Source organism: Manihot esculenta, chromosome 5 (assembly GCF_001659605.2).
Source record: "Manihot esculenta cultivar AM560-2 chromosome 5, M.esculenta_v8, whole genome shotgun sequence".
In the NCBI taxonomy this organism is placed as follows: domain Eukaryota; kingdom Viridiplantae; phylum Streptophyta; class Magnoliopsida; order Malpighiales; family Euphorbiaceae; genus Manihot; species Manihot esculenta.
In genome coordinates this window covers 2,195,928-2,209,051 of record NC_035165.2, presented here as the reverse complement: position 1 = coordinate 2,209,051, position 13,124 = coordinate 2,195,928, and the positions used below count along the sequence as shown (strand labels likewise).

The 13,124-nt window shown below is 34.9% G+C and overlaps 2 protein-coding genes across 2 annotated transcripts; both read left to right on the top strand.

Annotated features, from left to right (window-relative positions):
- Nucleotides 1-2,916: 2,916 nt before the first annotated feature.
- Nucleotides 2,917-6,430, top strand: LOC110614915 (protein trichome birefringence-like 25). Its single transcript, XM_021756605.2, has 3 exons — nucleotides 2,917-3,533; nucleotides 3,898-4,175; nucleotides 5,311-6,430. The coding sequence occupies exons 1-3, from the start codon at nucleotides 2,999-3,001 to the stop codon at nucleotides 6,094-6,096; spliced, it is 1,599 nt and encodes a 532-aa protein (XP_021612297.1). The 5' UTR covers nucleotides 2,917-2,998; the 3' UTR covers nucleotides 6,097-6,430.
- A 3,811-nt stretch (nucleotides 6,431-10,241) lies between these two features.
- Nucleotides 10,242-11,960, top strand: LOC110614916 (hydroquinone glucosyltransferase). Its single transcript, XM_021756607.2, has one exon. It carries the CDS (start codon nucleotides 10,410-10,412, stop codon nucleotides 11,832-11,834), a length of 1,425 nt encoding a protein of 474 aa, XP_021612299.1. The 5' UTR covers nucleotides 10,242-10,409; the 3' UTR covers nucleotides 11,835-11,960.
- The last annotated feature ends 1,164 nt before the right edge of the window (nucleotides 11,961-13,124 follow it).

The following is a 13,124-nucleotide window of genomic DNA, read 5'->3' as shown; positions in this document are numbered from 1 at the left end:
CAAATTTCTTTGCATGTCGTGGTCCGTTGGATATTAAGAATGAACAAAAAAAGATAATTGTTCCCAAAACAAAACAATGAATTAGTTTAAATTAATAATATTTTATATATTTCCATTTGAGATATTATTTTGCAAATTATCCATTAAATAATAATAAAGTTTTTAATTTTAAATTAATAGTCTTCTTTTTATTTTATAATTTATATATTTTTAATTATTTTAAAATTATTATTCATTTTATTTTTTAGATTATAATAATATAGAAATTAACTATTATAATTCTATTTAATGTTTTTTTATTTTTAATAATTTTTTAAAAATATTTTTTAGTGTTTAATAAAATTTAATATAAATATAATTAAAAAATATATTTTTTAATATATATAAAATAAATAAAATTTATGGAACAAGAAAAAAATATTAATGATGTGAATTATTATTTTGCTCAATGCTAACCAAACCAAACTTATTCATTTAAACTTTTATTTAGTAAAAAAGTTTTTTAAACTAAAACCTTTTCGAGATTTTAAAACTTAAACTTGTGTTTCAGATAAATTTAAGATTCTAAAAACTTTACAAAATTATATTTTTAATCCACTAAATTGATGAATTGAAATTTAAAAAAAAATCAAATACCTTCAAGAAAAACTTTAATTATTCATCTAAAATAAAAAAATAAAATTATAAAAAATATTTTTTTTGAGTATAATAAAAGTATTCTTAAATTTATTAGATTAAGACTAATTATGTTTGTATGGAATCACTCACAAAAGTGCACTCAATCAATATTTATTTTATTTATAAAAATAAAATTTTTAATCCCAATTGAAAAATAAGAGTATGGAAACACTCATCTCAATTCGCGTGCAAGTGAAGGCGGACGTGAAGCAGTGTTGTTCCATTCTGGAGCACCTGCAGAGACAAGAGACATAGGAAACCCAGAAGAAGGAAAGCATAAAGAATTTGGTTACCCAAACAATTCCTTTGGCCCCCTCTTTTCTATTTCTAGAGAGAGCAGAGGGTCCACCTCATGTACCCTAAACTTTTTAAAATCCATTTACAAATATGAGATCTAAGGACATGGCATGTGCTTTAGATCTGACTTGTACATCAACCACATCATATCACCTTTAATTCAGCATCAGATTTCAACCATGATAATACTATACACTTTACCCTGCTGCATTTGTTCTCCATTTGTGGGCTTTTTGCAAAATTAGGGGTTGAAGAAAAATTATTTGTGGATTTAGGGTTAGAAAAAAGTTATTTGCGGATTTGGGGTTTGACTGCCAGGTGGCAGCCGAAAAAGGAGTCTGGCGCCTATTTAACAGGCGCCAGAGCCTGGCGCCATTTTAAATGGCGCCATCAGTTTTTTTGTTTTTTTTTTAAGAATGGCCTGGCGCCACTTAGAGTGGCGCCAGGCCATTCTTTATTTTTTTTTATTTATTAAAATATTAAAATATTATAATTATATTAATTAATTAATATAATAGTATATAAATATTTAAAATTATAAAAATTAAAATTATTTTTATTGGACTGCTATTATACAGTCGTACATAATTACAAAATAATATTAATGTCCTAATATTTTGGAGAGTTATGAAATATATTATTATATAATTTGATAACCGCCGGACTTTTCTCACTCTAGGGGAAGCTAAACCCGAAAAAGTAAAATAGGTCTAAGGTCTCAGAAACTCACTTCATTTAGTCGGTCCAGCATCTTCGGTCTTGATGCAGACAGACATGGGGCAGATCGGGCTGCTCGCGAGTATGAGTTCAGCACGAGAAGTCCAGCCCGGTGATGTGACTTGAAGAAGAACAGTAAGCCTAGTCAATTCGCAGCTCTGCCCGCATGCGCGCTATAAGAATTAAATAGCCGTCACGTGAAGAGAGGTTCTGATACTTCCATACTAGCGATCTAAGCTCGGTTGTAATTAGATAATATTAGATATTTTTATAATAATAAATATTTTTTATAATTTTAATATATTAATATTTAATAAATTTTATTATTAATTTTTAAATAAAAAATTAATATTATATTATGATTAAATATATAAAAATAATTCGATGGTAATTAGATATATAAAAATAATTTAATAATATTCTTTATATTTATTTATTGATAAAATTTTTATTATTTTAATAAATTAATACAGTAATTTTTCATTTAAAAATTAATAATAAAATTTATTAAATATTAATATATTAAAATTATAAAAAATATTTATTATTATAAAAATATCTAATATTATCTAATTACTGTTTTTCTTCAAGTCACATCACCGAGCTGGACTTCTCGTGCTGAACTCAGACTCGCTGACAGCCCGATCTGCCTCGTGTCTGTCTGTATAAAGACCGAAGATGCTGGACCGACTAAATGAAATGAGTTTCTGAGACCTTAGACCTATTTCACTTTTTCGGGTTTAGCTTCCCCTAGAGTGAGAAAAGTCCGACGGTTATCAAATTATATAATAATATATTTCATAACTCTCCAAAATATTAAGACATTAATATTGTTATGTAATTATGTACGACTGTATAATAGCAGTCCAATAAAAATAAATTTAATTTTTATAATTTTAAATATTTATATATTATTATATTAATTAATTAATATAATTATAATATTTTAATATTTTAATAAATAAAAAAAAATAAAAAAATAAAGAATGGCCTGGCGCCACTCTAAGTGGCGCCAGACCATTCTTAAAAAGAAAAAAAAAAAGGTTGGCGCCATTTTAAATGGCGCCAGGCTCTGGCGCCTATTAAAAAGGCGCCAGACTCCTTTTTCGACTGCCACCTGGCAGTCAAACCCCAAATCCGCAAATAACTTTTTTCTAACCCTAAATCTACAAATAATTTTTCTTCAACCCCTAATTTTGTAAAAAGCCCTCCATTTGTATTCTAATTTCCACCAACCCCTGAATTTTTCATATGCATACACTTTCCTTCCGATTTTGGGCTAACCAAACAGGCCCTTACTCTCTGGATGTTACAAGTCCTGTGGTCATTAAACATGCACACTGTTACTGCTGCTCGGACAAAGATAGGTCCGGTTCTTGATTATCTCTCAGTTCACGTTATCATTTCTTTCTATAACATTTCATTTGGGTTGTTGAGAAAAATTCCTGTGCTTGTTTCAGCTGTTGTGTCCTCTCTCTCTCTCTCTCTCTCTCTCTCACTCACATCAAATCTCTTTCTTGCTCTTTCTCATATGGTGAAGGAAATGAGGCCTGACTCCAACCCATTTTCTTTCACTAAACACAATCATGTCTTTGTGAAGTTTGCCGTCTCATTTCTTTTGATATGTCTTGCTTTTCGTCTGTTGGTCTCTGATTCAATAGGTTTCTCATCAGTCGTAGAGACACCAGCCATTGAACAGACAACTAAAACAGAAGCTCTTGATGCTAATGCTTCGCCTGTTGAAGATAACGAGCCGGGTACTATTGATTTTGCGGCAAGTGATAGTCAAACTGCGGTTTCTAATGGTTCTACCGCTAATAGAACGCAAATTTCGGAAACTGGTAAGTAAAATTTCGTTCCATTTTCATTTTTTCTTTGCTTTAATGGCATGCATAAAGTAAATAATTACAAATCAAATGAGGAAATGTTTTGTTTTTGTTTTCCTGAAATGGGTTGTTCTTGTTTCTGCTTTTCTTTTCTGGAAATTTGTATGACGACGTCGCTGCTAGATTAGAAAATTATCTTTTGAGTAATGGAAAATTTGCGAAGTTTTATCTTTAGAACCTAACCAAAATCTGAAATCTGAACACTAGCATGTCTATAAGATTTGGTATCAAATAGAACTGTGTTCCATTCTTTGTGGTTTGTATTGAGCTCCTTTGGATATCAGATTGTGTTTAATTTGGTTTGCAAATGTGGTTGCAGGAGAATGTGACTTGTTTACTGGAGATTGGCTACCGGATCCTTCAGGTCCATTTTACACTAACGGGAGTTGCCAGGCAATTGAAGGTCATCAAAACTGCATGAAAAATGGAAGGCCTGATTCAGGGTACATCTACTGGAGATGGAACCCACGGGGTTGTAATCTACCCAAGTTCAGTCCAAAGAAATTTCTTGATTTGATGAGGGACAAATCCTGGGCTTTTATTGGTGATTCCATTTCACGTAATCATGTGCAATCGTTACTTTGCATTCTCTCTCAGGTAAAACTTCATGTTCTTTAAACTTTCTATATGCTTAGCTCCTTTGAATTTTAAAATCTGAGCCAAACAATTCAAACATTTTACTTGGATGGTTTTTCTTTCCAAGATTTCATTGATTAGGTGTACTGGTTTCCCGAAACAACCAATCCGTGCCTTGTGCTATTTTCATTCCTACTGCAGTAGTCTAAAGTCTAAAGGTTGCTTTAACGTATGAGCATAAGCTCAATGAAAGTGAACTGCATGTTGAGCATCAGCTCAAATTCTTGATTTGGTTGGAGACAAATGACCCAAAAGAAAAAGAAATATTTTGAGTAGAAGCCAAGTTTAGCCACCTTTCCCTGTGAGAACAAAATCAGCTACTTTATACTTCCAACTGATATAGAAGGGACTTGGAGGTGTCTGTGGCATCTCATGATTAAGAAGCTTGCTCATTTTAAGAACACTTAGAGATCTTAAACTCTCCGCTTGAGTTCTACATATACTTCTCCAACTCCAAGGACGGTGGTGAAGTTTCTGAGTGCTCCTTAAAGATTTATTGTCTAAATCTGGGATAAATTTTGAATGGCTGTTCTCATGAATTTCTAAATTCAGATTTGTTAATCGATCATTAATCTAGATTTAGTTGTGGAATACAGCTGGTGCTTTTATGGTTAGGGTACTGCTTTTAGGAGGTTCTTGTGTCTCTTTCCAAGCTGGTTTACCTACCAGACATTGAAAATATTTTAATGCTAATTTTGATCTTTATGTCTTCTCAAGAACTGTAATCCTCATTGGCTATAGCATTTGATTATTTATACCCACGTTAACTAGTAAATTTAGAATCCTTATGCTATTATATGGATGTATAACCATAAAATAATGTATTGTTTTGGAGAAATATTTCAATTTACATCATTGAAAAAAGACGATAGGTTTTGGGTCCCGTACAGAAACCTGATATGCTGTGGAAGGAATAAGGAAACGTTTTAGGCCCCATTGCTTGCTTATTCAATGAAAATCTGATGCTCTGTCCTATCAGAATGCCACAGTACTTGATCTAGCTGTCTGCAACTGTTTCTGTTTTATCTACAACGTTAGAAAATTTTGGTCCCATGGACAGCAATTGATCAGTTGTCTTGGTTATTATGTGCCATAGGTGGAACAAGCTGATGAGGTGTATCACGACAAGGAATATAGATCCAAGATATGGCACTTTCCAGCTCATAACTTCACTCTTTCAGTCATCTGGACCCCATTACTCATCAAGGCAGATATATTTGAAGATATGAATGGAGTTTCAACTTCAGTTATGCAGCTTCATCTGGATGTGCTTGATAATAAATGGACTGATCAATTCAGGAACTTTGATTATGTTGTAATTGCAGGTGGAAAATGGTTTCTCAAAACTGCAATTTATCTTGAGAACAACACAGTTATAGGCTGCCATTACTGCCCTGGAAAGAACTTGACAGAGCTAGGATTCCACTATGCATACCGAAAAGCTGTAAAGTTGATGTTTGACTTCATTGCAAGACCTGACCTTAGGGCTTTTGTTTTCTTTAGAACCACCACTCCTGATCACTTTGAGAATGGAGAATGGTTTAGTGGAGGAACTTGCAACAGAACAGTGCCCTTCAAAGAAGGTGAGATTGATATGGGAGATGTAGATGAAACAATGCGTAGCATTGAACTGGAAGAATTTGAGACAGCTGCTGCATTAGGATCTGAAAATGGGGCGACTTTGAAACTGCTTGATACAACTCGGCTATCGTTGTTGAGACCAGATGGGCATCCTGGACCGTACAGGCAGTTTCAGCCATTTTCAAAGGATAAGAATGCAAAAGTTCAGAATGATTGCTTACACTGGTGCTTGCCAGGGCCAATAGACTCTTGGAATGATTTGGTAATGGAAATGTTAGTCAACAGCAGATTACGTCGATGACAGACGATATTGATTCGTCCTGGTTAATTCGTGAAAAATTGGGAAGCTTTGCTGAATAAGATGCGGATCACATGAGCGTTGCTGCTAGTGTCACCAATCTGCCAATGTCTCACCAGGCAGTTCGCATATGTGAAGGGAGAGATTGTGATTCTTTGGGGCATATTATTTCATTGTACCATTGTTTATACATCATATTTTTACCTCTTTCCCTTTTTCTTCAGGAAAAATTACTCCTTAGATTATTTTCCCCTGAAACATACAGAAAAATTACGTGTTAACTTTATGTAAATCACATGCATTGATGGTCAAATGAAAGATATTTTTTCACACCTAACCGTAGTCACAACTCATCACCTGTCGCAGTGAAGGTTAATTCAAACGCAAGCTTATCATGGAGTAGTGGAAATAGCTACATCCAGCCTATGAAAAGGGGGGTTGGAGTCTTTCTCAGGATTGAAAGGCAATCATAATAATAATAATAACGTTTACCAGTGAATCATATACCCAGAAGATACTAAGATTTTTCTTTTTAAGAGAATAAAATTTACCATATCAATTATTAATAACCATTCTTGATGAATTAAAAGTGGATATACGCTAACACGACGCAGAAATTCATAGTATTCCTACTCGGCAATCTACCCCAAAAATTATCATTACTGAACAAGGAAAAACAGCTGAATTTTGCTTTTTCTTGCTCTCATGGTAGCTCAATCAAGATTTAACAACAGCAATTTGGTGAACATAATGAAGAGAAATTACTAAACTTGATCATGAACTCCACTTTATTGAACTAAGAAGAGCCTTGTACCAAAATGCAGCTTAAACATTTGTTTCGCTAGAAAAATAATCAACAAACACAAACCACCTGAAAAGCTTACAACACATCCATTAAGCAATTCACTTTGCTTCTGTTCTATTTGGTTGATGGTGGTGAATCTTGGTTCTTTTTCTTTGGTTTAAGAAATGGGTCCTGCAAATTTCAAATATATCGCAATGTGTTAGCATGTGTATGGTTACGCCCTGCATAAAAAGCTTTGGTTTGAATAACTAGCAGTTTATGAAATAATCCAGCTAAAGAAATTAGTTCAAGTAAAAAATGTGTAGCAGGTGTGCACGTTGCTTACTGGCTCTACTGGCGCTTTCATTGCAGCAAAGAAACTCAACTACCTAGCTAATAATTAACAACATCTAAAGAATGACAGAACAGGTTTTTCCATTTAATATTTTTTGAACAGAAGTTAAACAGAGAGCGACGCTCTTTATTTTAACAAAGAATGATAGCTCCCACAATCATTCAAAAAGTGTTATTCTTAATTCACAACTAAGTTAAACAAATCTAATTTTTACGATTACGATCAGAGACACGATCGAATAGCCAAAAGGTTTAGATGTCTCCTACGATTTAGATATAAGAATGACGAATAAAACCGAATGCAAATCATTCCAATGAATAATTTCAATCGAAATCTTAAATGAAAATACATCCTTCGATTCCCCCGATACCAAAACTCAAATATAAAATCTAGGGTTTGGAAATCGAAGGAAAAGAGAAGAGAACTTTACATCCTTAACGAAGATTAAGTTGGCGACGACCACCGTTGCAACGATCCCGCCCAAGATTGCCACTGGACCAGTTAGTAGACTCCATTTTCGGTGTATCATCTTCTCCCTCTGCTGTCTGTACGCTTCCTCCCCAAGCCAGAAGAACAAATCACTGCAACCTGCAATTACAAAATTGTTCCCTATATGGATTGGGCTGGCTCCTCTGGCTACGGTGCCCATGAGTTTTGGGCCAATATAAAAGCATAAAAAGCCCACCGCCTTAGTTAATATAATTTTTTATGGTAAACTTGGAGCTTTTATAAAATATAAATTAGGTAGATATTATTTTTAGGGTTCAGAGTTTTCTGCGTGTTATACTAGTTTGATGTATCACTCCATTCACATGGCAATTGTAAATCATTTTAGCTATAATCATTTGTGATGAAAAATTCAAAGTATCATAAAATTCATGAACTAATGATAATTATAATAGAAGAGAAAAGAGCAGAGGACGACTGCATACCTACATATTTTGCATCATGTTTTTCTCACGATCCCCTCATTATTGTCCCGGCTCCGCCATTTCTGACCAAAATTTTGTCTTAATTATTTTTTTTTTCTCATTTTGCATGGATCCTACGTATATATATCAATATCGTAGACCTTAGTTTTATAATATATCAATTTATTCATTGCCTACGTAATCAACGGTGTCTACTTTTGTTGAAATCTTCCGAGGTTATTAATTTGTTTGCATCACTGCTGTACCTTACGATTTATATAATAATATTATTATTTTAATATTAACATAGTAATAAACCGATAATAATTTAAAATTATTATAAAAAATATAAATTTTTACTATATATTAATATATTTAAATAATTTATTTATTAATATTAAATAAAATTATAATTTTAATAATATTTTTTGTCCGTTGTAAAAAAATAATACCATAATGGTAAATTTAAATACAATTTGAATATTTAAGATAATAATTTTTAGTAGGTAACTTGTTTATGTATACATTCTAGATCTTACTTTTATAATATACTAAATGCTTTATTGCGAGCAATTGTAAAAATTAAAATTTATTTTTTAAATTATGTAAGATCTAAAAATATTTTTAAATTCTGTGGTCAATCAATTGAGTTCGCTACTGCCGAACCCAGTAATTCGTAACCAGTGATGGCGAACTTAAATGATATTCGCCATTCATAGTGGCAAACATTGGTTCCGTGCGACGTGAGCAGAGTACAGCTGCAGCGCGGCATGTATTCACTCTTTTCTGTGCATGCACAGCCACGTGGCTTTTCATGCACAGCCCTTCTCTTCTCCAGCAAATCTTCTTCTCCAACACAAATAATTTCTTTCCACCAAATTTTTATTTAAATTTTTTTAAAATATGCATATATAACAAAAATAATAAAAATTAAAATAAAATTATTTTACATAAATTTAATTTAAAGACTAAAATAAAATAATTTATTTTTAAAAAAAGTTTTTTTTTTCTTCAGGGGCAGAATAGTAATTTGGACATCTTCTTCCTCAGGAAGAAGCCCTGGCCGCCGCCGCCCCCACAGTCGCGTCCCATCGTCGCTGTCGCCAATGAAGATCGCAGCCGTGCACAACCCGGGTGTCTCGAGATCAAAGAGATTTTAGCAATTCCGTAGATCTTGAGAGCAACGGCGTTGGCTCAAACATCCGGCGAATGCGCAACCATTGCGCAATCCACCGGACATCGAGCAGGAAACGGAGCGGTCGCTGGCCGGCGTTACTGCCGTTGAAATTGTTGGCTAGTTCGGCACTCCAGTGCCGAACTAGCCGTTGCAGCTTTAAGTGACTTGTTCGGCACGTTGGGTGCCGAACAAGCCACGCTGGAAGCCACGGGACTGCTCCCGTGGCACGGCCGAGTTTATAGTGCTCCGACCAAGCAAAGTTCGCCACTCATAAAGTTCGCAAGTGGTTAACGCACAGGATGTGAAAATATTTTCAAAGCATAATTTTAAAAGTAAAATTTATTTTTTTGCATGATTTGAAAAATTGCTCCTTTATTGCCTACTAGTCAATGTTGTCTACTTTTGTTGGAAGCTTCCGAGGTTAATTTGTTTGTCTGGCTACGATTAATGAACATCTTAGACCTTAGTTTTATAGAAGATTATGGAGAAATGACCACGTATGACTCTTCAGACCTGAAAATATAAGCAGCATACAGCAGCCATTAAAAAGTTTATAGTTTTTTTTTCCCCTTAATTTCCGTTCTACTGATTATTAAAGAGCCGGCCACAAAGGTCAACGTGGGCAATGAAAGTTGGAATTTTATAACTTCTTTCAAATTATTGAATTTAAGCCATAAAGCTAAAAAGAAATTTGCATCCAAACCGGAATCTAGATAGGGCCAGGCCACTGCCACTGAGTTGATAACCTAAGCCTTAGGTTGGAACTGACATCACCCTCCACTTAAGAAGCCAAAGACGAAGACCACAGCCACCCTCATCTGCTATAAAATTTGCCCTTTGCCTCTCAGACTTTAAAAATTATTTTAAAATACAAAAGAAAATGCACCAATCAATGGTCGCATAATTCCATGACTCTCGCCCATCCAACAAAATTACAAACACGCACATCCTCCTTTTTAATCCCCACAAATTAAAAAAAAAAAAAAAGAATAATTCCTAACCTCTATATAAACTACCCCCCTTTCTTCTCCTTCCCTTGTATCAATTCCACCGTAATTAACCACAAAACTTTAGCTTCTTCCCATTTCAATGGCAGAACATCAAACACAACCCACCCATGTTGCTATTCTACCGAGTCCCGGGATGGGTCACCTCATCCCGCTCGTTGAATTAGCTAAACTACTCGTTTCTCAACATAATCTCTCCATCACCTTCATTGTACCAACCGATGGTGCTCCCTCTAACGCCCAAAAATCGGTTCTTGAATCTCTTCCTGCCACAATAAGCTCCACTTTTCTCCCTCCGGTTGACTTGAGTGACCTCCCTGAAGATGCTAGGATAGAAACGGTAATTTCCATCACAGTGGCTCGATCCCTCCCATCTCTTCGCGACGTGTTGAAGTCTCTCGTTGAAAGCACTCGGCTGGCGGCCTTGGTCGTTGATCTCTTTGGCACCGATGCCTTCGATATTGCCCGAGAATTCGACGTCTCTCCCTACGTTTTCTTCCCTTCTACAGCCATGTCTTTGTCTTTGATGTTTTGGTTGCCAAAGCTGGATGAGGCGGTCTCTTGCGAGTATAGGGAGCTAGAGGAACCTGTGATAATACCAGGCTGCATACCTATACTCGGGAAGGAATTGCTTGACCCGGTTCAAGATCGGAAGAATGATGCCTACAAGTGGCTTCTTCACCATGCAAAGAGGTATAGACTAGCTAACGGTGTTATGGTGAATAGCTTTGCGGACATGGAAGGAGGAGCGATAAAGGCTGTACAAGAGGAAGAACCCGGTAACCCACCCATTTATCCGGTTGGTCCGCTTGTGAACATGGGTTCAAGCAGTAAGGCAGAGGAAGCAGAATGTTTGAGGTGGCTAGATGAGCAGCCGCATGGCTCTGTGCTGTACGTGTCATTTGGAAGCGGCGGGACGCTCTCTTACGATCAGATAAATGAATTGGCTATGGGGTTAGAGATGAGCCAGCAAAGATTTCTGTGGGTTGTGAGGAGCCCCAATGATACCGTCGCGAATGCCACATTTTTTAGTGTGGAGAGCCAAAAAGACCCATTTGCTTTCCTACCAAAAGGGTTCTTGGACAGGACCAAAGGGCGGGGTCTAGCGGTGCCATCATGGGCACCACAGGCACAAGTGCTGAGTCACGGATCTACAGGAGGATTCTTAACCCACTGTGGATGGAATTCCACCCTAGAAAGTGTGGCAAATGGCGTGCCACTAATCGCCTGGCCACTCTACGCTGAGCAGAGAATGAATGCTGTGATGTTAACCGAGGATATTAAGGTTGCCCTGAGACCAAGACATAATGATCAAAATGGCCTAATTGAAAGACAAGAAATTGCAAGAGTAGTGAGAGGCCTAATGGAAGGCGAAGAAGGGAAGAAGGTTCGAAACAGAATGAAGGGCCTAAAAGACGCAGCTGCCAGAGTTCTCAGCGACGAAGGTTCATCTGCAAAGGCACTCACCGATTTGGTTCTCAAGTGGAAGACCCAGAAATGCAAATAACAAATTGGTAGATAATTTCCAGCTCTACACCTCCATCGTGACTGTACATCACATAAAGTCTTATGTTTCACTTTCTTTAATTGGAGAATTTTTCTCTTTGCAATAAAGACCTATATATTTAATTTATTTACTATATTAACCCAAAGACTCATTAAGAAATGATCGTCACATCACATGAAGTCATCATCACTAGGATTAATTGAAGTGGGTGGCTCATGGCTGCCTTTGACACCAATTTTATTTGTAAGAGCTGAATTATAGGAAGGAAGAAAATGCAGATGCCAGGGAAAGGGACAAAGGGGGGGCCAATTAGATATCCACCATCAGAATGCTTCCAAATTTAGTGATTTGTGTTGGGTATCTTGGTCCCTGGCAAATTCTAAGGCTCAACAGATTTTCTTCACTATATGTAAGCATGTGATTTAACATGGTAGTGATGAGACATTGGTTATTTAATATATATATATATATTGGGTAAAGTACTAAATATTTCTTTTAATTATACTAGACAGTGGCAAAGTTAAACAGCAGTGAAAATATGAGTTGGAAAGTGAAAGAATAAGATAACAAGGAGTAGGAAAATTAAATAAAATAGAAGCAAGAAGGAGGAAGAAAAGGTAATTTTGTATTAATAAATAAAACTATTTCAATATTTGTTGTGAAACTTGATGTTTAATATACGACAATCTCTAGACGTGTCTCTTTGTGCTGCCATGTCACTAACATGAAATGCACTAATCCAATTTTCTATTTATCTTTAAAATTCTTTTTTTTTAAATTATTTATGTATTTATTATATAAATTATGTTACATGAAATGATTTGATACCATTTCTCCACTACCTAAAAAGTTCAGATTTTTTTATTAAATAAAAAAAGAAAAAGAAAGACTGCACTTTAAAAGTCAACTTTTCGTGCTCTCAACTTTGGCTGCCAAGTATTTTACATTCGCCACATCATGTAGAAAATTTTGAGACAATAATTACTATAGTATAGATATTGACTCCTCATAATTTATTAGTTCTATTTTCTTCCCCTTTGGATAATTATTTTCAGTTGAAAAGTAGGAGGACACCTGAATTATCGCTTATAACTTATCCACTGGCTATAAAGTCACTCACTTATTCTATACTAGAGCATTTATTTTTAATAAAAATAATAAAATTTTTATTCTAATTAAAGATAAAGATAACTTTGGAAAAAATAAAAATTAATGGTTTCTTAATTTTCTAAAACATCACATAAAATGGGACAATTTTTTTCTAGAAATGAATTTCAGAGATATATTGAA

What these genes read in the sequence shown, in the direction of transcription:
- LOC110614915 (XM_021756605.2), top strand. Translation starts at nt 2,999, where the DNA reads ATGTTACAAGTCCTGTGGTCATTAAACATGCACACTGTTACTGCTGCT. An exon ending in AACGCAAATTTCGGAAACTG is followed by an intron (nt 3,534 to 3,897) that starts GTAAGTAAAATT and finishes ATGTGGTTGCAG; the next exon opens with GAGAATGTGACTTGTTTACT. An exon ending in TACTTTGCATTCTCTCTCAG is followed by an intron (nt 4,176 to 5,310) that starts GTAAAACTTCAT and finishes TATGTGCCATAG; the next exon opens with GTGGAACAAGCTGATGAGGT.
- LOC110614916 (XM_021756607.2), top strand. Translation starts at nt 10,410, where the DNA reads ATGGCAGAACATCAAACACAACCCACCCATGTTGCTATTCTACCGAGT.